Below are 23,762 nucleotides of genomic sequence, written 5' to 3'. Positions count from 1 at the left end.
ACTGTGCCTTTAAGCAGCTTGGAAAATTCCAGGAAATGACGTCATGGCTTTAGAAGCTTTTGATAGGCTAATTGACATCATTTGAGTTAATTGGAGGTGTACCTGTGGATGTCAAGGCCTATCTTCACACTCAGTACCTCATTGCTTGACATCATGGGAAATCAAAATAAATCAGCCAAGACCTCAGAAAAAAATGTGTAGACCTCTACAAGTCTGGTTCATCCTTGGGAGCAATTTCCAAACGCCTGAAGGTACCACGCTCATCTGTACAAACAATAGTACGTAAGTATAAACACCATGGGACCATGCAACTGCCATACCATTCAGGAAGTAGATGCGTTCTTGTCTCCTAGAGTTGAACGTAATCTGGTGCGAAAAGTGTAAATCAATCACAGAACAACAGCAAAGGATCTTGTGAAGATGCTGGCCGCTCAGCAAGGAAGAAGCCACTGCTCCAAAACTGCCATAAAAAAGCCAGACTACGGTTTGCAACTGCACATTGGGACAAAGATGGTACTTTTCGGAGAAATGCCCTCTGGTCTGATAAAACATAAATAGAACTGTTTGGCCATATTGTTTTGCCGTATGTTTGGAGGAAAAGGGGAAGCTTGCAAACCGAAGAAAACCATCCCAACTGTGAAGCACGGGGGTGGCAGCATCATGTTGTGGGGGTGCTGCAGGAGGGACTGATGCACTTCACAAAATAGATGGCACCATGAGGAAAGAAAATGTGGATATATTGAAGCAAAATCTCAAAACATCAGTTAAAGCTTGGTCACAAATGGGACTTCCAAATGGACAATGACCCCAAGCATACTTCCAAAGTTGGCAAAATGTCTTAAGGAAAACAAAGTCAAGGTATTGGAGTGGCCATCACAAAGCCCTGACCTCAATCCTATAGAACATGTGTGGGCAGAACTGAAAAAGCATGTGCGAGCAAGGAGACCTACAAACCTGACTCAGTTACACCAGCTTTGTCAGGAGGAATGGGCCAAAATTCACCCAACTTATTGTGGGAAGCTTGTGGAAGGGTACCCGAAACATTTGTTCTAAGTTAAACAATTTAAAGGCAATGCTACCATATACTAATTGAGTGTATGTGAACTTCTGACCCACTGGGAATGTGATTAACTAAATAAAAGCTGAAATAAATAATTCTGTCTGCTATTATTCTGACATTTCACATTCTTAAAATAAAGTGGTGATCCTAACTGATGGGTCAGAAGTTTACATAGGCGTATAGTGTATGTAGATAGTCCATATAAATCTGCCGTTTCCAGCTACAATAGTCATTTACAACATTAACAATGTCTACACTGTATTTCTGGTCAATTTGATGTTATTTTAATGGACAATAAATGTGCTTTCAAAAACAAGGATATTTTCAAGTGAACTCAAACTTTTGAATGGTAGTGTATTCTCTTTATTTATATATATGTGTGTATATTTATGTGTATATTTCTATTTATATATTTATAACTGTTTGTATGTATATGTATGTATATTCAAATTCTAAATATATTCAATAAATTCAAAAGGAAACTGTAGAAGGATAATGGACCTTTTATACATGCAGTTTCTTGACTGTCCGGCTCGGTAAGAATGACAAATGGAAGCTAGACAGGGGAGTATTAAATTCCCAACACCATGTCAAGAGGAAATTATTTTCCACGTTTTTGACGGCAAGGAAATAAAACACATTTTCAATTCGCCCTCCGTAGCAAAATGAGTTTGACACCTGCAGTAGAGGGTGGTTACAGAAGTCCTCAAACATGAGAAGTTGGCAGTGGAACGTTCTAGACATTATCTGTACATTTAATGGTAGTTTCCTCTGTCTTTCAATGTGTGTGTTTAACTGGAAAGCACAGATGTATGCTTCTGATTGGCTCCTGCTGAATAGACTGTCATCAGAGCCACACTGCTCTCACTTTGTTCCTCCTGATTCTGGACCTGCGCCAGTCTTCCAGGAGTTCAGATCTGAGAGGGAAAGGCTTGAGCCAAGAACACATGGGAGGAGGGGGGGGGGGGTTATATGGTGTTTAGACAGGTTGTGAACTGGAGGGGGTGGATGGTGGAAATTAAGGTCAACAGAGGCGCAATAAATTCAGGGCAGAAAGTGAAACTCCCCTGTCCTTAAACAAACCCAAACTGAAGACAGCAAAAAGAGAGGGAGAGAGCGAGGGAAGGAAATGGAAATGTAGAGGAAGGGAAATACTGAAGAGGGAGCGAGGAATTAAGCCGTTGGAATGCTAATCGTGTTCTAGAGTGGTACTCTGAAACTCCATAGAAGTCAGTGCTCAGTGAAAACCCCAAGATGTTAAACCCTGAACACTTGACTGCCATGAAGAGGGATGCCAGAAAATAGGAAAACAAACATAATACCTCTCTGTGCTGTAATGGTCTTTCCTTCAATGGAGCCAAGCCTGCATTGTCCCACAACCCTGCCTTTGTCTGTACTTGTTTCACTAGCCTATTAACCCATTCAACAGTTAACCCCTGGATAGGCTGTATTAGTGGACACGATTTTCAGGGGGGGCGGAGGATTTTGGACCTGGAAGTGTCGTGGGAGTGTGATATGACAGTCCCCTGTTAAAAAAATAGTGCTGGAAGTACATGGCGCTGTGGGCGGCTAACTGTGTGGTAACTGGTCCTAACGGCAGGTCAGGAGTCACGCTCTGGGTCAGGTACTTGAACAAAAAGCTGTCTGTATAGACGCTGGGTGCATGGCCCACAGCGGGCTCAAAATCCCACAGTGGGAGAGACACGGTGACCCCGGCGTAGACCTGTGAGTGTGAAACACAGGGTTGTCTGCTAGCAGTGGCTAAAGGCTGTTTACATATTCAGTTCCACTTTCTGTTAACGTGCATTTAATGCATCCGAAACCACCCATCTGCAATGTCATACTTTAGTTGCTAGCTGCAGTCCCTGCCTTGATTTGAGTCCAACTGAAGAGTTCTAAAAAAGTTCCTCTTTCGTCTGTGAATGTCCCTGTGAATTGCTCTAACCTGTCCCCTTTTCTCTTCCTGTCCCCTACAGGAAGTCTAAGACGAAGCCCAATGGGAAGAAACCGCCAGCGGAAGAGAAGAAACAGTATCTGGAGGCGGAGTTCACTAAAGTACGCGTGGTCGACTTCGACCTCAAAGAGCTGGTGCTGCTGCCCAGGGAGATAGACCTCAACGAATGGCTCGCCAGCAACAGTGAGTTACCAGCAGCTAATCAGAATGAAATCATTTTTGGGTCATATTTGAGGTTCCACCAGACACAAGATAACGCTCCCAGAAAAGCTAAACACTCGACAGATTTACTTATATCTCCCCGGTACTCAGACATCAAAATTTCTGCCTTTTTCAGTGTCTTCTCTTTGGATGTGTATTCTATAACAGCACTGCAGCTGAATCCTCAAGAAGTTTAGCTCCAGGTTCAGCTCCTTACGTTATATAATGACTCTATAAGAACAACATCATCTCAGGCATCTCCATCTTAGACATCTCCTCTGGAAGTGTCTGAACCCCTGTAGTTTCCTGCAGGATGAAATGGCTACAACCTCCATTGACAATCCACTGCTTGTTCTATAGTGTATTTATCTAGTGCCTTCTCCCCAAACGGTGAACTATTATCTTAAATATTATCCTATACAATAATATCTGCTGTTGATAGTTTACAGGCATCTTAGGCATCTTCTCTGGTGGTTTGTAAGTCCTGTAACACCCTGTGTTCTCACTGTGGGTTGTTTTATCAGTCTGTGTTGAGAAACCGCATCATGTAAAAACAAATGGAACGTGTTTTAGCCTGCGACTGCATTTTTCAGCGTGAAATCAGGGAGTTAGGCAACTCGGCCAAGCCCCGTCCGTATCGACTCGTATCAACCACTAACAGAATTAGCTTGGTTCTCAAACAGCGCTCGTCTTGGGAAGAATGTTTGACTTCAGCCACTTTTTATGTGAACTGTCTGTTTAATAACGTTGTATGCTATGTACATTTGGCCACAAACATTTGCCAAAGAAGCCTGAGAAACATATAAAGAAGTTGCAAAAATACCGGTCATGAATGGAGCCAACAGTTCCCCTCTGTCTTATACCTGGGGCAGAACTGTACCGTTCAACGTGAAATATAGTCAACAAAACATTGGGTTGTTTGTTCCATTCACTGTAAACATTACACTGCAGAATGATTGTGTTCAAGAACAGTACTTACTTGGATCAAATAGCATATTGAATACTTCAAAGTAGCAGCCTAAGTATTTGAAGGGATTTGATGTATGTAGACTATTTGACGAGGCGCGGCCTTGAGCAGACTGTGGGTATTACTGAGTGTGCTTCTCTTCTCTCCCTTCAGCGACGACCTTCTTCAATCTAATAAACCTGCAGTACAGCACCATCTCAGAGTTCTGTACTGGGGACACCTGTCAAGCCATGACGGCCTGCAACACGTAAGTCATCTCCCCCAACATTGGTTTATTCATCAGTTCTCTGGCCTTCAATTGGGTTATCAGTCTCACAACCCATTGGATCATTTATCAAGGATGCGCTGACACGGCAACAGACCGTCTGTTGAAAGCAGGAGAGCTCCTGACCACAGTGCTGTACTCAATGTTCCCTATGTCTTTCTGTTGTTTGTGTCCCTTCTCTGTCTGTCTCTGGCTGTCTCTCTGGCTGGCTGGCTCTCTGGCTGGCTCGTCTGGCTGGCTGGCTCGTCTGGCTCTCTCTCTCTCTCTGTGTGTCTGTCTCTGTCTGTCTCTCTCTCTGTCTCTGTCTCTCTCTCTGTCTCTCTGTGTCTGTCTCTATCTGTGTCTGTCTGTCTCTCTCTCTCGCTCTCTGTGTCTGTCTCTGTGTGTGTTCTAAAGTTGAGAACTTTAGAGGTATCTAATGTTAGTCAAAGAATGTCGGAATATGCTGCGAGTATTCTCGAATCACATGAGCCTTTCTGAGGTATCGTGTGTTCCTGTCTGCACTGGTGCATAGTGAGGTCTCTGAACACAGTGTTCCTGTCTGGACTGGTGCATAGTGAGGTCTCTGAACACAGTGTTCCTGTCTGGACTGGTGCATAGTGAGGTCTCTGAACACAGTGTTCCTGTCTGGACTGGTGCATAGTGAGGTCTCTGAACACAGTGTTCCTGTCTGCACTGGTGCATAGTGAGGTCTCTGAACAGTGTTCCTGTCTGGACTGGTGCATAGTGAGGTCTCTGAACACAGTGTTCCTGTCTGCACTGGTGCATAGTGAGGTCTCTGAACAGTGTTCCTGTCTGGACTGGTGCATAGTGAGGTCTCTGAACAGTGTTCCTGTCTGGACTGGTGCATAGTGAGGTCTCTGACCACAGTGTTCCTGTCTGGACTGGTGCATAGTGACGTCTCTGAACACAGTGTTCCTGTCTGGACTGGTGCATAGTGAGGTCTCTGAACACAGTGTTCCTGTCTGGACTGGTGCATAGTGAGGTCTCTGAACACAGTGTTCCTGTCTGGACTGGTGCATAGTGAGGTCTCTGAACACAGTGTTCCTGTCTGGACTGGTGCATAGTGAGGTCTCTGAACACAGTGTTCCTGTCTGGACTGGTGCATAGTGAGGTCTCTGAACACAGTGTTCCTGTCTGGACTGGTGCATAGTGAGGTCTCTGAACAGTGTTCCTGTCTGGACTGGTGCATAGTGAGGTCTCTGAACACAGTGTTCCTGTCTGGACTGATGCATAGTGAGGTCTCTGAACACAGTGTTCCTGTCTGGACTGGTGCATAGTGAGGTCTCTGAACACAGTGTTCCTGTCTGGACTGGTGCATAGTGAGGTCTCTGAACACAGTGTTCCTGTCTGGACTGGTGCATAGTGAGGTCTCTGAACACAGTGTTCCTGTCTGGACTGGTGCATAGTGAGGTCTCTGAACACAGTGTTCCTGTCTGGACTGGTGCATAGTGAGGTCTCTGAACAGTGTTCCTGTCTGGACTGGTGCATAGTGAGGTCTCTGAACACAGTGTTCCTGTCTGGACTGGTGCATAGTGAGGTCTCTGAACACAGTGTTCCTGTCTGGACTGGTGCATAGTGAGGTCTCTGAACACAGTGTTCCTGTCTGGACTGGTGCATAGTGAGGTCTCTGAACACAGTGTTCCTGTCTGGACTGGTGCATAGTGAGGTCTCTGAACACAGTGTTCCTGTCTGGACTGGTGCATAGTGAGGTCTCTGAACACAGTGTTCCTGTCTGGACTGGTGCATAGTGAGGTCTCTGAACACAGTGTTCCTGTCTGGACTGGTGCATAGTGAGGTCTCTGAACACAGTGTTCCTGTCTGGACTGGTGCATAGTGAGGTCTCTGAACACAGTGTTCCTGTCTGGACTGGTGCATAGTGAGGTCTCTGAACACAGTGTTCCTGTCTGGACTGGTGCATAGTGAGGTCTCTGAACACAGTGTTCCTGTCTGGACTGGTGCATAGTGAGGTCTCTGAACACAGTGTTCCTGTCTGGACTGGTGCATAGTGAGGTCTCTGAACACAGTGTTCCTGTCTGGACTGGTGCATAGTGAGGTCTCTGAACACAGTGTTCCTGTCTGGACTGGTGCATAGTGAGGTCTCTGAACACAGTGTTCCTGTCTGGACTGGTGCATAGTGAGGTCTCTGAACACAGTGTTCCTGTCTGGACTGGTGCATAGTGAGGTCTCTGAACACAGTGTTCCTGTCTGGACTGGTGCATAGTGAGGTCTCTGAACACAGTGTTCCTGTCTGGACTGGTGCATAGTGAGGTCTCTGAACACAGTGTTCCTGTCTGGACTGGTGCATAGTGAGGTCTCTGAACACAGTGTTCCTGTCTGGACTGGTGCATAGTGAGGTCTCTGAACAGTGTTCCTGTCTGGACTGGTGCATAGTGAGGTCTCTGAACACAGTGTTCCTGTCTGGACTGGTGCATAGTGAGGTCTCTGAACACAGTGTTCCTGTCTGGACTGGTGCATAGTGAGGTCTCTGAACACAGTGTTCCTGTCTGGACTGGTGCATAGTGAGGTCTCTGAACACAGTGTTCCTGTCTGGACTGGTGCATAGTGAGGTCTCTGAACACAGTGTTCCTGTCTGGACTGGTGCATAGTGAGGTCTCTGAACACAGTGTTCCTGTCTGGACTGGTGCATAGTGAGGTCTCTGAACACAGTGTTCCTGTCTGGACTGGTGCATAGTGAGGTCTCTGAACACAGTGTTCCTGTCTGGACTGGTGCATAGTGAGGTCTCTGAACAGTGTTCCTGTCTGGACTGGTGCATAGTGAGGTCTCTGAACACAGTGTTCCTGTCTGGACTGGTGCATAGTGAGGTCTCTGAACACAGTGTTCCTGTCTGGACTGGTGCATAGTGAGGTCTCTGAACACAGTGTTCCTGTCTGGACTGGTGCATAGTGAGGTCTCTGAACACAGTGTTCCTGTCTGGACTGGTGCATAGTGAGGTCTCTGAACACAGTGTTCCTGTCTGGACTGGTGCATAGTGAGGTCTCTGAACACAGTGTTCCTGTCTGGACTGGTGCATAGTGAGGTCTCTGAACACAGTGTTCCTGTCTGGACTGGTGCATAGTGAGGTCTCTGAACACAGTGTTCCTGTCTGGACTGGTGCATAGTGAGGTCTCTGAACACAGTGTTCCTGTCTGGACTGGTGCATAGTGAGGTCTCTGAACACAGTGTTCCTGTCTGGACTGGTGCATAGTGAGGTCTCTGAACACAGTGTTCCTGTCTGGACTGGTGCATAGTGAGGTCTCTGAACACAGTGTTCCTGTCTGGACTGGTGCATAGTGAGGTCTCTGAACACAGTGTTCCTGTCTGGACTGGTGCATAGTGAGGTCTCTGAACACAGTGTTCCTGTCTGGACTGGTGCATAGTGAGGTCTCTGAACACAGTGTTCCTGTCTGGACTGGTGCATAGTGAGGTCTCTGAACACAGTGTTCCTGTCTGGACTGGTGCATAGTGAGGTCTCTGAACACAGTGTTCCTGTCTGGACTGGTGCATAGTGAGGTCTCTGAACAGTGTTCCTGTCTGGGCTGGTGCATAGTGAGGTCTCTGAACACAGTGTTCCTGTCTGGGCTGGTGCATAGTGAGGTCTCTGAACACAGTGTTCCTGTCTGGACTGGTGCATAGTGAGGTCTCTGAACACAGTGTTCCTGTCTGGACTGGTGCATAGTGAGGTCTCTGAACAGTGTTCCTGTCTGGACTGGTGCATAGTGAGGTCTCTGAACACAGTGTTCCTGTCTGGACTGGTGCATAGTGAGGTCTCTGAACACAGTGTTCCTGTCTGGACTGGTGCATAGTGAGGTCTCTGAACACAGTGTTCCTGTCTGGGCTGGTGCATAGTGAGGATGGAGAGCAGAGATCAAACCGTTGTGAGGAGCTTTTATTTCTGTGCGTTCCAATGCCAACGTAACTATCTAGCTAATAGTTATTGCCCCTGTCGTAAAACCCTTTCAAACATATAGAAGTCATTATGGGAGAACACGAGTCATCACTATACCAGCACTCTGATGGTTTAGCTCAGAAGTCCAAACAGGGTCGTAAAATATCACCATCAGCCAGCCGTTGTTCATAAAGGAATACCTATACTCAGTACAGAGAGCTCCTGTTTATCTACCTCGGTACAAAGGCAGGGCATACCGCTGCAGTAGTGAAACAAGTGTTAGACATAAATGGAGGCCTATTCATCCCTGTCTAGCAGAGTGGAGGAGGTTGACTGAGTATTTACCCAATGAGTTGACCCTGTCGGGGCGGGGTGGCGTCTTGGAAAGAGGCTGCCCTCACCTACAGCTAGTTATAGGACCGTTAAAAAAAACAGATCCACACGTTTAGGCTAAACCACACTACAAACACGGGGAGGTAATGACAGAGGAAAAACAAACAATGGAGAAGCCGTTGAGAAATGGCAGATTTGTCAGGTGACTAACATGTTACAGGGTTGACCCCATTTAACGTTACTGAATTTTTCCACACCCGCTGTCCCCTTCTCTGCTACTGTGGGTACCCACACCCGCTGTCCCCTTCTCTGCTACTGTGGGTACCCACACCCGCTGTCCCCTTCTCTGCTACTGTGGGTACCCACACCCGCTGTCCCCTTCTCTGCTACTGTGGGTACCCACACCCGCTGTCCCCTTCTCTGCTACTGTGGGTACCCACACCCGCTGTCCCCTTCTCTGCTACTGTGGGTACCCACACCCTAAAGAGTGGGAGAGGTTCTGTGTCAGGCACGTGAAGGGATCCTGTATGGTGAAGCATATTGTTAGGTCACAATAATAGGCTACATGGTAGAAAACAGCGAAATAGATGTGGCTGTACAAAGTGTGCAATATTGTAGTGAAGTACCTTTCCAAACCCCATGAATCCAGATGCCTCCAGTGTTTCCAAGGAGGGTTGTAGCTGTAATATCAACTCAGCAAAAAAAAGAAACGTCCTCTCACTGTCAACTGCGTTTTATTTTCAGCAAATTTGACATGTTATGCTTCGTACAAATATTATGTTATGCTTCGTACAAATAAGATTCAACAACTGAGACATAAACTGAACAAGTTCCACAGACATGTGACTAACAGAAATTGAATAATGTGTCCCTGAACAAAGGGGGGGTCAAAATCAAAAGTAACAGTCAGTATCTGGTGTGGCCACCTGCTGCATTAAATACTGCAGTGCATCTTCCTCCTCGTGGACTGCACCAGATTTGCCAATTCTTGCCTTGAAATGTTACCCAAATCCTCCATTAAGGCACCTGCAAGTTCCCAGACATTTCTGGGGGAATGGCCCTAGCCCTCACCCTCCGATCCAACAGGTCCCAGACCTGCTCATTGGGATTCAGATCCGGGCTCTTCGCTGGCCATGGCATAACACTGACATTCCTGTCTTGCAGGAAATCACACACAGAACGAGCAGTATGGCTGGTGGCATTGTCATGCTGGAGGGTCATGTCAGGATGAGCCTGCAGGAAGAGTACCACATGAGGGAGGAAGATGTCTTCCCTGTAACGAACAGCGTTGAGATTGCCTGCAATGACAACACACTCAGTCTGATGATGCTGTGACACACCGCCTCAGACCATGACGAACCCTCCACCTCCAAATCGATCCCGCTCCAGAGTACAGGCATCGGTGTAATGCTCCTTCCTTCGATGATAAATGCGAATCCGACCATCACCCCTGGTGAGACACAACCGCGACTCGTCAGTGAAGAGCACTTTTTGCCAGTCCTGTCTGCTCCAGCGACGGTGGGTTTGTGCCCATAGGTGACGTTGTTGCCGGTGATGTCTGGTGAGGACCGGCCTTACAACAGGCATACAAGCCCTCAGTCCAGCCTCTCTCAGCCTATTGCGGACAGTCTGAGCACTGCTGGAAGGATTGTTTGTTCCTGGTGTGGTTGTTGCCATCCTGTAACTGTCCCGCAGGTGTGATCTTCGAATGTACCAATCCTGTGCAGGTGTTGTTACACGTGGTCTGCCACTGTCTCCCTGGAATGCTGTCTTAGGCCACATATGCAGTCCTCATGCCTCCTTGCAGCATGCCTAAGACATGTTCATGCAGATGACCAGGAACCCTGGGCATCTTTCTTTTGGTGTTTTTCAGAGTCAGTAGAAAGGCCTCTTTAGTGTCCTAAGTTTTCATAACTTTGACCTTAATTGCCTACCGCCTGTAAGCTGTTAGTGTCTTAACGACCGTTCCACAGATACATGTTCATTACTTGTTTATGGTTCATTGATCAAGCATGGGAAACAGTGTTTAAACCCTTTACAATGAAGATCTGTAAAGTTATTTGGATTTTTACGAATTGTCTTTGAAAGACAGTACTCTGTCTTTTTTTTTGCTGAGTTTAGGTGGTGGCGTCCTGTAGCCAGCCAGTCAGGCTAATGGTGTACCACAGTAACAGCACCCCGACCTTTCCTTCCTCCGCCTGGCATGAACGCACCCATCTCACAACTGAGACACACAGTCACGGTCCATGCCCTCTTGCCCCAGGCATTGTGAAGCTATTTTAGGGGGAACTTTCCATGAGCTATGGGAACAGGACCATTTGGTAGTTATCTAAACCCATTTTCTGTGGGTGGGTGAATGGGTGGGTGTGTTTTTTGGTGGGCTGTACCAGTCTTTGTAAGCTTGTCTGTTTTGGGGTAGCTGGGTGTGTGTCAGTTTGTGTTTTGGGCTAGCTGGGGGTGTGTATAGTAGCCAGTGAGTGTTAGTGCTGTAATCTCCTCAGCATAGAGTGGTCAGTAGGTCCTCAGTGTGGAGTCCCTGTCCTGGTGTTGGTTCTGGGCCTGTGGTCAGTAGGTCCTCAGTGTGGAGTCCCTGTCCTGGTGATGGTTCTGGGCCTGTGGTCAGTAGGTCCTCAGTGTGGAGTCCCTGTTCTGGTCCTGTGGTCAGTAGGTCCTCAGTGTGGAGTCCCTGTCCTGGTGTTGGTTCTGGTCCTGTGGTCAGTAGGTCCTCAGTATGGAATCCCTGTTCTGGTCCTGTGGTCAGTAGGTCCTCAGTGTGGAGTCCCTGTCCTGGTGTTGGTTCTGGTCCTGTGGCCAGTAGGTCCTCAGTGTGGAGTCCCTGTCCTGGTGTTGGTTCTGGTCCTGTGGTCAGTAGGTCCTCAGTGTGGAATCCCTGTACTGGTCCTGTGGTCAGTAGGTCCTCAGTGTGGAGTCCCTGTCCTGGTGTTGGTTCTGGTCCTGTGGTCAGTAGGTCCTCAGTGTGGAGTCCCTGTCCTGGTGTTGGTTCTGGTCCTGTGGTCAGTAGGTCCTCAGTGTGGAATCCCTGTTCTGGTCCTGTGGTCAGTAGGTCCTCAGTGTGGAGTCCCTGTCCTGGTGTTGGTTCTGGGCCTGTGGTCAGTAGGTCCTCAGTGTGGAGTCCCTGTCCTGGTGTTGGTTCTGGGCCTGTGGTCAGTAGGTCCTCAGTGTGGAGTCCCTGTCCTGGTGTTGGTTCTGGTCCTGTGGTCAGTAGGTCTTCAGTGTGGAATCCCTGTTCTGGTCCTGTGGTCAGTAGGTCCTCAGTGTGGAGTCCCTGTCCTGGTGTTGGTTCTGGGCCTGTGGTCAGTAGGTCCTCAGTGTGGAGTCCCTGTCCTGGTGTTGGTTCTGGGCCTGTGGTCAGTAGGTCCTCAGTGTGGAGTCCCTGTCCTGGTGTTGGTTCCGGGCCTGTGGTCAGTAAATCCCTCCTGCAGGTTCAGTTATGTGGATGCTGTACATTCAGGATGTGTAATCCCAGAGTACGCTGCTAGTGCTAACACAACCATCCCAGTGAGCACAATTGGTTGAAAGACACATGTCAACGTATTTTCAACCAAAAAGGCTCACCACTCCACCCACCCTTTACCTCTACTGCGTTCTAGCTAGCTTTGAGATCGTCCAACTGTTGTTTACAAGCTATTAGCCTTTTAGCTTGACTTTGGTAGATCCTACAGACCTTGCTAGCTCTGCCCAAGGCCTCATTTGGTGCCTGTGCTAGATCACAGTTACCCCTTTTAGTTTTGCCAGCCTGTCAGCTACCATACCCTGCTAGCTTCATTAGTTAATAGCTATCCTACTGATAACTCTGTTTCCCTTTTGCTTTAGCCATGCTAGCTTTGACCTTGCTGGTCCTTCCCTGAGTTCTCTTATTTGACTCGTGGTGCCTGTGGTAATGTGTTCTGTAATTTATGACCCCTTTAGCTCTCATGCCCAGCCTAGCGTCACTATCCCGCTGCTAGCTATAGTACAGTATTCCCTGGTTGCCAGTGTCATGCTAGCCGTGCTAGTTTTGTTTGGCGGCTTCACTGACTTGCCATTTGACCTTGCTAACTCATGATACCCCATGGCTAGCCCTGAGGGGCGGCATTCAGTTACAACCACCATCTAACTGGGTCACCCCTCTCCGGAAATGTTTGACCAGTCAGAGTGAGCGGCCGTGCGACTGGGGGATCAGTGTCGTGTTACTCCGAGACTGCAGGGAATTCGTCCCAATCAGGAAATGGAAGGGCCAGGACAGGGGGATCGCTAAGTCCACTGGAATGAAAATATGCAAACATGTCTATTTTAGGAGGTGGTTGGCTGGGCTGGGCTGGAGGCCTGTTTGGCAGATCCACACTAGGGATATGTGACAAATGGATTTAAAAAAAAATATTATACCAGTTTTCCGTTAAAACAATGAGAGCATTTTAACAAAATGCCACATGAAATCCTATTGCGTGGTATGACCGCAAGGGGGCATTGAAGTTATATCGCAGTCTTACAGTAGCCTTCAGGCATTTGGAATCTGTTTTGTAGCTGCCTGAACAGGCCGGTGAAATTTTGTCACAAAAACGACCATTGCTACACGTGTTCTTTCCATTTGTTATGTGTATTAGCGACTTACAACAACAAATGAACCTAGCCAAGTCACAGTTCTTCTCCCTACATTTTCCCTCTGTTACATGTCTCACTCAATTTCCATCCGACCTCTCCCTCTACACACACAGACGCGTGCTGCACACCCAAGCTTCCATTAGGCCTACAGAAATTACTGCCTATAAAAATGTATCTACGTGATTGGATACATTAAAAAAAGCTGTAGACAAGCTACATTCCTTGTTAAATCATGACAGCTCTGTCACAGATTCTAAAGGGACAGCTCTGTCACAGATTCTAAAGGGACAGCTCTGTCACAGATTCTAAAGGGACTAGTTGATTAAAGTAGGAGTATATGTGTTCCAACCACAATCTCTCTCTTAGGCCTAGTGTCTTCCATCTTTCAACATTATGAAGTGAATGATTCAGCCATTTTGAGTTTCTGTAAAAGCACACCTTGCCGTGCAAGAAAGCTGCCTCAGTTCGTACTCATCCTTTTACCAGAGATGATTAATAATGAGATGTAGGTAGTGATTGAACCTACCAGGTTGTTCCTGTTAAATATCAGATGACTTGTCAGCAATAACTACTAGATGAAGGAATAACAGCCGAGGTCATGTACATTTCAAAGCGCATGTATGTACACATGAGGCAGTAGTGACTTAGAAAAATAACCCACTTTGTCTTTCTGTTTGTGTCCAGAATATACTACTGGTATGACGAGAGGGGGAAGAAGACAAAATGCACTGCCCCTCAGTACGTCGACTTCGTCATGAGTCTGGTGCAGAAGCTGGTCACAGAAGAGGAAAACTTCCCTACCAAATATGGTGAGTTGAGCTCTGGTCCTCGCTGTGGTCAGTCGGCACTACTGTAGCCTCTTCTCCTCTGACGTCACACTGAAGCTGGGACTTTGTGAACTGTGCTGTTGCTGCCCTCTAATGTCTCAAGTAGTAAAAGTCCTTAAATGATTTTTGGACTTTAGGAACAGTTTTGGCATTGTGATAATATCTTGGCAATACCAAACCAACTAAAAAAGACCACAATATTTTTTTAACCATGCTCGTTCTCCCTTTTCTCTCCTCTCTTTCTCCATGCAGGCAAAGAGTTCCCCAACTCGTTTGACTCTTTGGTAAAGAAGATTTGCCGGTACCTCTTCCACGTCCTGGCTCACCTCTACTGGGCTCATTTTAAGGAGACAGTGGCCCTGGACCTGCAGGGTCACTTGAACACTCTGTACGCACATTTCATTGTTTTCGTAAGGGAATTCAACCTGGTCGACCCCAAGGAGACCTGTATCATGGACGACCTGTCCGAAATCCTCTGCGCCCCTGTGCCCCCCACCCCAGCACCCGCCGCCCCTTCCTCCCCTAACTCGGCCCCCTCCTCACACAACCACGTGACGGAGAGATGAGCAGGGGTTGCCGTGACAAGCAGCCCCGGGAAGAAGACGGTAGAAGATGAAGATAGAGAAGAGATGGAAACGTTCCTGGTCCCCTTCCTAGACCTCAGGCTCCAGCAGCAGGACTTAGAGACCTTCCACTAACCTGATATTTCACTGACACCAACCAGCCGGAAGGAAGGTTTATTTGAGGGGGAGGGGGGGGGGGGTGTTGCCACACCAACAGGAATTGGTGTGAGCCTGTTCCTTCCAGGGGCAAATCCCTCCCATCTGCTCTGCAATTTAAACTAGGAACAAATATGTAATGTTTTTTATTTTCATTTTGGTTTTATTTTATTTTATTCTGTTGGAAAAGTTTTATTTGGTTGTATTTGTTTTTCTCATTTGAGACAGTGTTTCTGTTTGCCCTTCTCTCCCTCTGTTCTCTGCCTAACCTACTATCTATCGTACAGTGTTGTTATTGTGTGGAGAAAAGGTGACTCAACAATGAGTATTGGCTCTTCGCTCCTGCCTAGTGGTGGGAGGATTGAAGGGGGAAGGTCTATAGGGAGCCACGTTACTACCTAGTGGGACAATACTAGCCAATCACTGTTTGAGTTGTTAACCTGGAGATGATTAAAGCGCTTCCTACTCAGGACCAGAGAGAACACAAGTCACTGCTATTATTCTCTCCCACCCTCACTCTCTTTGTTCACAAAACTACTCTGTCCCTTCAATATTACAGTTGTCATTCTCGTATTACTTTAGTCATGTATTCACCTGATGAACCCCTCTTTAACATCCCTGTCCCAGAGGCCACCCATAGGGGGCAGTATAGACATAGGGTGGCACTGCCACGCAAACAGGGAGATAAGAAGATATCAAAATTCTATGTAAGTTATTTAATATGACCAGACCCGCTATTACAAGACAGACTGGTGCCCATGTCTGGTTACAGGGGAGGTTGGTGCAGAGTGGAGACCTCTTCCCCAGGGAACTGCTGTTTGCTGCGGTGTGATGGAGCGTTGGCCACCCTGCCCTCTCTAGCAGCACAGGAGAAGGACAAGGACATTGGTAATGTCTGCAGGCCCAGAAAGAGGGGAGGAAAGGAGGAGAGAAAGGAGAAGTATGGTGTGGTCTGCTTTACTGTTCTGTATTGCTGAAGAAGCCCCCCAGCCCAGCCCCTTGTCTTTTGGTTTTTTTTTCTCCCTTTTTAAATGATCAAAGAGGAAAGTAGTTAATGAAAGATGTTATCCTACACATATATATAGAAAGCTGCACGGTCTGCTTCATCTTCACTGTACAGAGAGAGGAAAGAGGAATCAATCAGACAGCCTCTATCGAGGAGGAGGGTTTATTCTCTTTATTTATTTTAATTTGGTTTTGTTTGCAGGGTTCTTCAGTTCTGGCTTTTTATTTTTATGTATTTTAATTATTAACTAAGTTAAAAGCAATTTAATATTTTTAAGCTCTGCTGATTATAATCGAATAAAATACAGAAATGCTGCTCGGTCTCGTGTTGTCTTCTGTCAACCTGATGATGATGATGATGATGATGATGATGTTGTGACATGCATAGAAATATGACACGGAAAACATGTCAAGGAAACTCTCCTCTGCATATCATCCTTACACATATCTATCTATATATATATATATATACAGCTCAAAACAATAAAGGGAACACTTAAACACAATGTAACTCCAAGTCAATCACACTTCTGTGAAATCAAACTGTCCACTTAGGAAGCAACACTGATTGACAATAAATTTCACATGCTGTTGTGCAAATGGAATAGACAACAGGTGGAAATTATAGGCAATTAGCAACACACCCCCAATAAAGGAGTGGTTCTGCAGGTGGTGACCACAGACCACTTCTCAGTTCCTATGCTTCCTGGCTGATGTTTTGGTCACTTTTGAATGCTGGCGGTGCTTTCACTCTAGTGGTAGCATGAGACGGAGTCTACAACCCACACAAGTGGCTCAGGTAGTGCAGCTCATCCAGGATGGCACATCAATGCGAGCTGTGGCAAGAATGTTTGCTGTGTGTCCGCGTAGTGTCCAGAGCATGGAGGCGCTACCAGGAGACAGGCCAGTACATCAGGAGACGTGGAGGAGGCCGTAGGGGGGCAACAACCAGCAGCAGGACCGCTACCTCCGCCTTTGTGCAAGGAGGAGCTGGGGGAACACTGCCAGAGCCCTGCAAAATGACCTCCAGCAGGCCACAAATGTGCATGTGTCTGCTCAAACGGTCAGAAACAGACTCCATGAGGGTGGTATGAGGGCCCGACGTCCACAGGTGGGGGTTGTGCTTACAGCCCAACACCGTGCAGGACGTTTTTCATTTGCCAGAGAACACCAAGATTGGCAAATTCGCCACTGGCGCCCTGTGCTCTTCACAGATGACAGCAGGTTCACACTGAGCACAAGTGACAGACGTGACAGTCTGGAGACGACGTGGAGAATGTTCTGCTGCCTGCAACATCCTCCAGCATGACCGGTTTGGCGGTGGGTCAGTCATGGTGTGGGGTGGCATTTCTTTGGGGGGCCGCACAGCCCTCCATGTGCTCGCCAGAGGTAGCCTGACTGCCATTAGGTACCGAGATGAGATCCTCAAACCCCTTGTGAGACCATATGCTGGTGCGGTTGGCCCTGGGTTCCTCCTAATGCAAGACAATGCTAGACGTCATGTGGCTGGAGTGTGTCAGCAGTTCCTGCAAGAGGAAGGCATTGATGTTATGGACTGGCCCGCCCGTTCCCCAGACCTGAATCCAATTGAGCACATCTGGGACATCATGTCTCGCTCCATCCACCAACGTTGCACCACAGAATGTCCAGGAGTTGGTGGATGCTTTAGTCCAGGTCTGGGAGGAGATCTCTCAGGAGACCAACCGCCACCTCATCAGCAGCATGCCCAGGCGTTGTAAGGAGGTAATACAGGCACGTGGAGGCCACACACACTACTGAGCCTCATTTTGACTTGTTTTAAGGACATTACATCAAAGTTGGATCAGCCTGTAGTGTGGTTTTCCACTTTAATTTTGAGTGTGACTCCAAATCCAGACCTCCATGGGTTGATAAATTTGATTTCCATTGATAATTTTTGTGTGATTTTGTTGTCAGCACATTCAACTATGTAAAGAAAAAAGTATTTAATAAGAATATTTCATTCATTCAGATCTAGGATGTGTTATTTTAGTGTTCCCTTTATTTTTTTGAGCAGTGTATATATATATATATATATATATATATATATATATATATATATATATATATATATATATATATATATATATATATATATATATATATATATACACACACAGTACATGTCAAGTGCTTTTCAACAGGCATTTCCTCTTTATTGCCGAAGTCAAGCTTTGCATAAACACTATCAAAAACCATAGTGATTTTTACCATACAAGAGCATCACTATGTAGATCAGCAGTGCTGAAGTCCTCAAGGGCCACAGTGTCTGTTCTACTGGTTTTAATGCAGTGCCAGATGGAAAGCCTGCAGGAGGCTTGTTCTTCAGTGGGAGTGTTGGGCACCAGTACACACACACTGGCCTCTGCCTCCCAACTGGATACAGTACTTGCATAACTTTGCATAATGTTATAAATCTATCAAACTGCATTCCGTCATCCATGTGCATATGTTTTCATTTAGGACCCTGATTAAGAATGTATTTGATACGTGCATATTGTGGAATTGCTAAAACAAGACATTCAGGCACCTAAAATCACCTAATGCTTCAGGTAATGTCGCATTCACATTGCAGTCTATAATAGAGCTATTGGGCTACAAAATACAGTGTTATTTGATCCTGGTCTTTACTATACCCACAGGCTGTGAAGGTGTTTCGTCTTGTCCAGCGCTGAGTATGAATTACAGGGGGGAGTGTGTGTGAGCCCCATTAAAGGTGCACTGCACTTCTTAGAATTGCTTTCAATGAGTGACAGATCTATAACTCATATTTCTATGTGAAAGTTACATTTTGCAGCTTTAAATGCAACAAAAGTCTAATATCGGGGGGCTCTAAATAATGCTAATTTAACCATTCTATTTATTTAAAGTTCCAGTGCAGACATTTTTATCTCGATTTCAAATTTTAGCGTAACAAGTAAGCACCTTACTGTGATTATGTTCATATAAAATAGTCAAAAAGAAACAAAAATGGCTTCTTAGCAAAGATTCATTTCTCAAGCAAGAATCCCTGCAAGATCCTGCATGTCACCTCTGGCTGACAGTTTTACTAACAGGTATTGTGTCAATTTAAAACTTGCACAAGACAGTTGACAGAATTGTCAATTTAAAAACATTTTGCCAATTTATTAATTACTACATTTACCTAACATTACATAGTTAATCCAGAGATTATTTGCCTTGATTCGGCAGTCTCATTGCATTTGTAGTTATTTCTGATAGACACATCAGCTAATTACGGTTTTATTTTTGTGGGGTAAATACAGGAAAATATTTTGATAAAAGTCACCTTGTCCTAGAGAGATTTACAGTTATAAAAATGTCACTCCTGGGTAAGCCTACACAAAGCACAGGCCTTATTTTAAGCGTTTCTAAAAACCCACAATGGGAAAAATGGTGGGAAAACGATTGGAACCATTTCCTTGTTTGACTGCTAGGTTTTATGGATATTATGACTACGGTACTCAATTACTCTACAGGTAGGTTGACCCAACGTTTTTTCCGCTTGCGCACACACAAATCAGAACCATGGCCAGCCACATATTTAGCTTATGTTGATTGGCCTAAATTGTTTTTGGTTGTCACTGTATTAGACTAAGCAGAGGTGATTTGATGATGTTGAAATGGTGCTGGAATAGTGGAGGCAGCTCGTTTTCTTTACAACTTGCAATAACTCTCCATGGTTGTATCACGGTCGCAAGGCATATGAACTAGCAGATTATTGATTTTTTTTCTGGCTTCCGCAGTGATTTTTACCCATGATGCACGCTACTGCTAATCACGTCCTTCGTAGAAGCAGGTGTTAGGACTGGGCAAGAAAAAGGCCTGCACACCCTGTGGGTGCCATGGAACAGAATAATAACACTGCTAGAACATAATAAACATTTCATTCCTGTAGTATTACAAAGTTATCCATTACAATTCAATAGGTAATACAAATCTATTACTTTCATATACAAAATGCAATGGCAACTCCTTTATACCTGTAAAAGTAGGCTATTTAGGCTAGTGGGCTGATGGTGCTGTATTGCTTCATGCGTAGTGAGAGCCGCCGCCTTCTCACCGACGGCCGCGGGGTAGCGTGCTCTTGCAGTTTAAACCTGGCGATGCCTCCCTTCTCATCCAGTTTCTTGGCACTGCAGCTGGGTGTCGCTACTCTAACTGTGTTACCGAATTTAGAATAGTCCACCGCATACATGCCCTCCTCCTCGGATATCGTGGGCACAAAGCGCTGCCCCCACAGTATCTCCTCAGACAGGTAGGATGTCCGGGCCTGGGTTGTTATCCCCGTGGTCTCCACCACCCCCTCCAGCACCACTACCACCTCGATTTCATTATTTTGTAAATCCAATGGCGATAGCTCGTAGAGCGGGCTGTCTTTGTCAATAACGTGGCATATGATGAGAGGGACCACCAGGAAAATACCGTTGGTCCCCACGGGGTTGTCCATGTGAATGTCTATCTGGTCCAGGGGGACCACCTCGCCCTCCGAAGTGGTGGTGCGCCTTACCACCTGCATCCGCACGGTGGCACTGATGATCATGCTCTTCCGCAGGTCCCCTAAACGGATCATAAAGCACAGTTTGTTATTTCGGATGGAGATGACGGCGTGCTTGCTGAAGATCAGCGTCTCGGCGCGCCGGTTGGCCTGGGCCGTCTTCATAAATATACACCCCAGCATTATGGCGTTAATCAGCAAGCCCACGATGTTCTGAATGATGAGGACCACTATGGCAGACAAGCATTCCTCTGTGACCATGCGCCCCCCGAACCCGATGGTCACCTGTACCTCTATGGAGAAAAGGAACGCAGATGAGAAGGAGTGGATGTCCGTCACGCACGGGACAAAGTCGTCACCCTTTTGATCCAGGTCGCCGTGCGCAAAGGCAATGAGCCACCAAACCATTGCAAACAGCAGCCAGCTGCACAGAAATGACATAGTGAAAATTATAAGCGTGTGAAGCCATTTTAGATCCACTAAAGTGGTGAAAACATCCTGTAGGAACCGTCCCTGTTCGCGAATGTTCGTGTGGGCCACATTACAGGTTCCGTTTTTGGCGACGAAACGAGCCTTCCGCGCTTTTGACGCCTTGAATTTAGGCTGCTGGACATCCTCAGCCAAGCGGGTAAGCAAGTAGTCGTCCGGGATCAGTCCTTTTCGGGAAAGCATAATGCTCCCATAGCCTACTAGTCACCCCCTAACCACTTGCTTTGGATTACGAAGATTGGCTACCTCTTCTCTTGATGAAATATATTGGTTAAGGAATTCCTTTTCTCAACTGTCTTCTAGTCGAAGGTCAACCGCCGGTGACAGTACTCTTCCGAAAGACAGCAGCTGTCCGGAGAGAGTGTTGTGCTGTCATCTAGTCTCTAAAATTATGTGTGCTCCTCACATCGGTTAGGCAGGGGCACCACCATAGCCGCCCAGGTCTCATGAGAAGATTCAGCTGCCGCTGTCAGTCACGAACTGCAACTCGATATTTCCATCGCTGTTGACTCACCGGTCTGGCGCGCTTTCCACACGATGAAAACAGAATTCGCTCATGTATAGGCCAACCTTTAACGAGGTAGATATATCGTAACAGGAGTGGTGTAATCGTCTACTAACCCGAGTGTTTTACCCAGAGGTGATACAACTACCCCGGCCCCATTGTTCTGATGAGGGAGCATAGAGATACATAGAGGACTCCATTTCCCAAAAGCCCATTTTAGAGGACTTTCGCCATTTTTAAGTAGTCACCTGGGTGGGACTTCCTATTGGTTAAGGAAGGATCACATAATTCCATCCAGGTCACCAGGAGGGTTCAGCCAATGAAGTATAACTGCAGTGGCAATAAATCGCCAACCTTGGCTTTACTTGTACTTACTTGTTATTACTTGTTATTACTGCATTGTCGGAACTAGAAGCACAAGCATTTCGCTACACTCGCATTAACATCTGCTAACCATGTGTATGTGACAAATAAAATTTGATTTGATGATTTGATTTGATTTATACCTGTTCAAACAACACACTCAGTGGCAGTATGCACCCTTCCAGTTTGTTTACCAACTCATAGAAGTAGAAGAAGATAATTGATTACTTCAAAATGGAGATTGCCTCAATGGCACTGCCCATGCTCTCACAGATGCCATAATAGAACAGTTACAGTGTTGTGTCATCTAACTATCTCTATGGGAGACAGGCAGGTTAGATGAAGCTCAGTGCTGCTAAATTAGCAACAAGATTTCACAGAATCTCTTCAGTATTTCGATGGTTCAGTTTAGCCATTCAATCCGACTGGTTAAGGTAAGGGTTAAGGTTTGGGATAGGGTTAAAACAGAACAACTTGACGGGTAAATTTAGTCATTAATTTTGACTGGTTAGGTAAGGGTTAAGGTTAGTGACAGAAACAATAAAAACAAGTCCCTAGCACTGGAATTAAAGGCGCAATCTTGGGAGCCAGAGCTGGTGGTTTAAGCCATGGATCAGATGCTGCTGGAAGTGGTGTTGGAGGGCCAGAAGGGGGAACTATTCCTAAGATCATATCCCAAGGCCCCAGGGTAGTGATGGGGGCATCACCCTGTGTAGGATGCTGTCTTTCAGATGGAATGTTAAACAGGTGTTCTTACTCTCTGTGGTCACTAAAGATGCCATGGCAATTATCATAAGAGAAGGGGTGTTAACCCTGGTGTCCTGGCTAAATTCCCAACCTGACCCCATTTCCATCATGGCCACCTAATCATCCCCCTCATTACTAATAGGTATATATCCCTCCTCACCTCTCCACCTGATAGCTGATGTGTGGTGAGCATTCTGCCTCAATACATTGGGTGCTACACATTGGTGGTGGATGAGATGAGCTTCCCCCTTAAAGCGCTTTGGGTGACTAGAAAAAGCATTGTATAAGTCCAATCAATTATTGACAATTATGTTACTAGACGGTAATAGAGGCTCACATTGCCCCTAGTGGCCGGTATTGAAGACATCTCCCGACGTCCTGAGGACCATCTGGTGTGACCTGGCTGAAACCAGAGCTTGAGCAGGGAAGACATGAGGCAGAAGAAACTGTTCCTCTTTCAGCTGTACTTGATCAGTAGCCTAATATGAAACATCATCTGAAAGTCTGGGCTATGCTGATGGCATTTCCCTCTAGGGATCAATGAACTACATTTAGTTAATCAATGTTTCAACTCAAATGATTGAATTAGAGCCTTTTCACATATGGAAGGCTATTTATTCATTCTCAATTATAGACAATCTTCCCAAACACTAATGCCATAATATAATAATAAGAAAATAATTAGACAACACACAATCAAACTACATGCATCTCAGACAATAGACCTGAACATAATACAAATACATGGGACTTATATAGCGATTTTTCAATGACCCAAAGTGCTTTACAATAATAGATACTAAACAACAAACAGAGATTAAAACAAAACAAGAAACAGGGGCTAAAGAAGGGAAAAGAGTGTGATGTCTCAGCGATGTCTCGGTGATGTCTTGGGCAGGTGTTGTGTTTCTGACACCCATTAACTATTTAAACAATTATGTAGCAGTCTTATGGCTTGGGGGTAGAAACTGGGTTGTAAACAACAGGTGTAGACTAACAGTGAAATGGATACTTAAGGGCCCTTCCCAACAATGCAGAGAGGGAAAAAAATAGAGAAATAATAAAGTAAAACACGTAATAATACAAGTAACTTGGCTATATACAAGGGGTACCAGTATCGAGGCGATGTGCAGGGTTACGAGGTAATAACTTGGCTATATACAAGGAGTACCAGTATCGAGGCGATGTGCAGGGTTACGAGGTAATAACTTGGCTATATACAAGGAGTACCAGTATCGAGTCGATGTGCAGGGTTACGAGCTAATAACTTGTCTATATACAAGGAGTACCAGTATCGAGTTGATGTGCAGGGTTACGAG

At 46.1% G+C, this 23,762-nt stretch overlaps 2 protein-coding genes across 6 annotated transcripts in view; one reads left to right on the top strand and one right to left on the bottom strand.

The window, feature by feature from the left end:
- LOC110521302 (MOB kinase activator 2) overlaps nt 1–16,138 on the top strand; it is a 110,150-nt gene extending 94,012 nt beyond the window's left edge. For all 5 annotated transcript variants that reach the window (XM_021598773.3, XM_021598771.3, XM_021598772.3 and 2 more), the window contains exons 2-5: nt 3,037–3,197; nt 4,336–4,429; nt 13,957–14,081; nt 14,352–16,138. In XM_021598773.3, coding sequence (XP_021454448.2) covers nt 3,037–3,197; nt 4,336–4,429; nt 13,957–14,081; nt 14,352–14,665 — 694 coding nt within the window. In that variant the 3' untranslated portion in view covers nt 14,666–16,138. The remainder of the gene's footprint in view (nt 1–3,036; nt 3,198–4,335; nt 4,430–13,956; nt 14,082–14,351) is intronic.
- A 1,837-nt stretch (nt 16,139–17,975) lies between these two features.
- LOC110521301 (ATP-sensitive inward rectifier potassium channel 11) lies at nt 17,976–23,248 on the bottom strand. The gene has a single exon (XM_021598769.3). The coding sequence runs from the start codon at nt 21,009–21,011 to the stop codon at nt 19,842–19,844; it is 1,170 nt and encodes a 389-aa protein (XP_021454444.1). The 5' UTR covers nt 21,012–23,248; the 3' UTR covers nt 17,976–19,841.
- Nucleotides 23,249–23,762: the final 514 nt, after the last annotated feature.

The sequence above is a fragment of the Oncorhynchus mykiss genome, chromosome 4 (genome assembly GCF_057628025.1).
Source record: "Oncorhynchus mykiss isolate SJ-2025 chromosome 4, ASM5762802v1, whole genome shotgun sequence".
Taxonomy (NCBI): domain Eukaryota; kingdom Metazoa; phylum Chordata; class Actinopteri; order Salmoniformes; family Salmonidae; genus Oncorhynchus; species Oncorhynchus mykiss.
This window is presented reverse-complemented; position numbering and strand designations above follow the sequence as displayed.

Bases quoted from the DNA above. Each gene is read 5' to 3' on its own strand.
- LOC110521301 (XM_021598769.3), bottom strand. From the start codon at position 21,011: ATGCTTTCCCGAAAAGGACTGATCCCGGACGACTACTTGCTTACCCGC.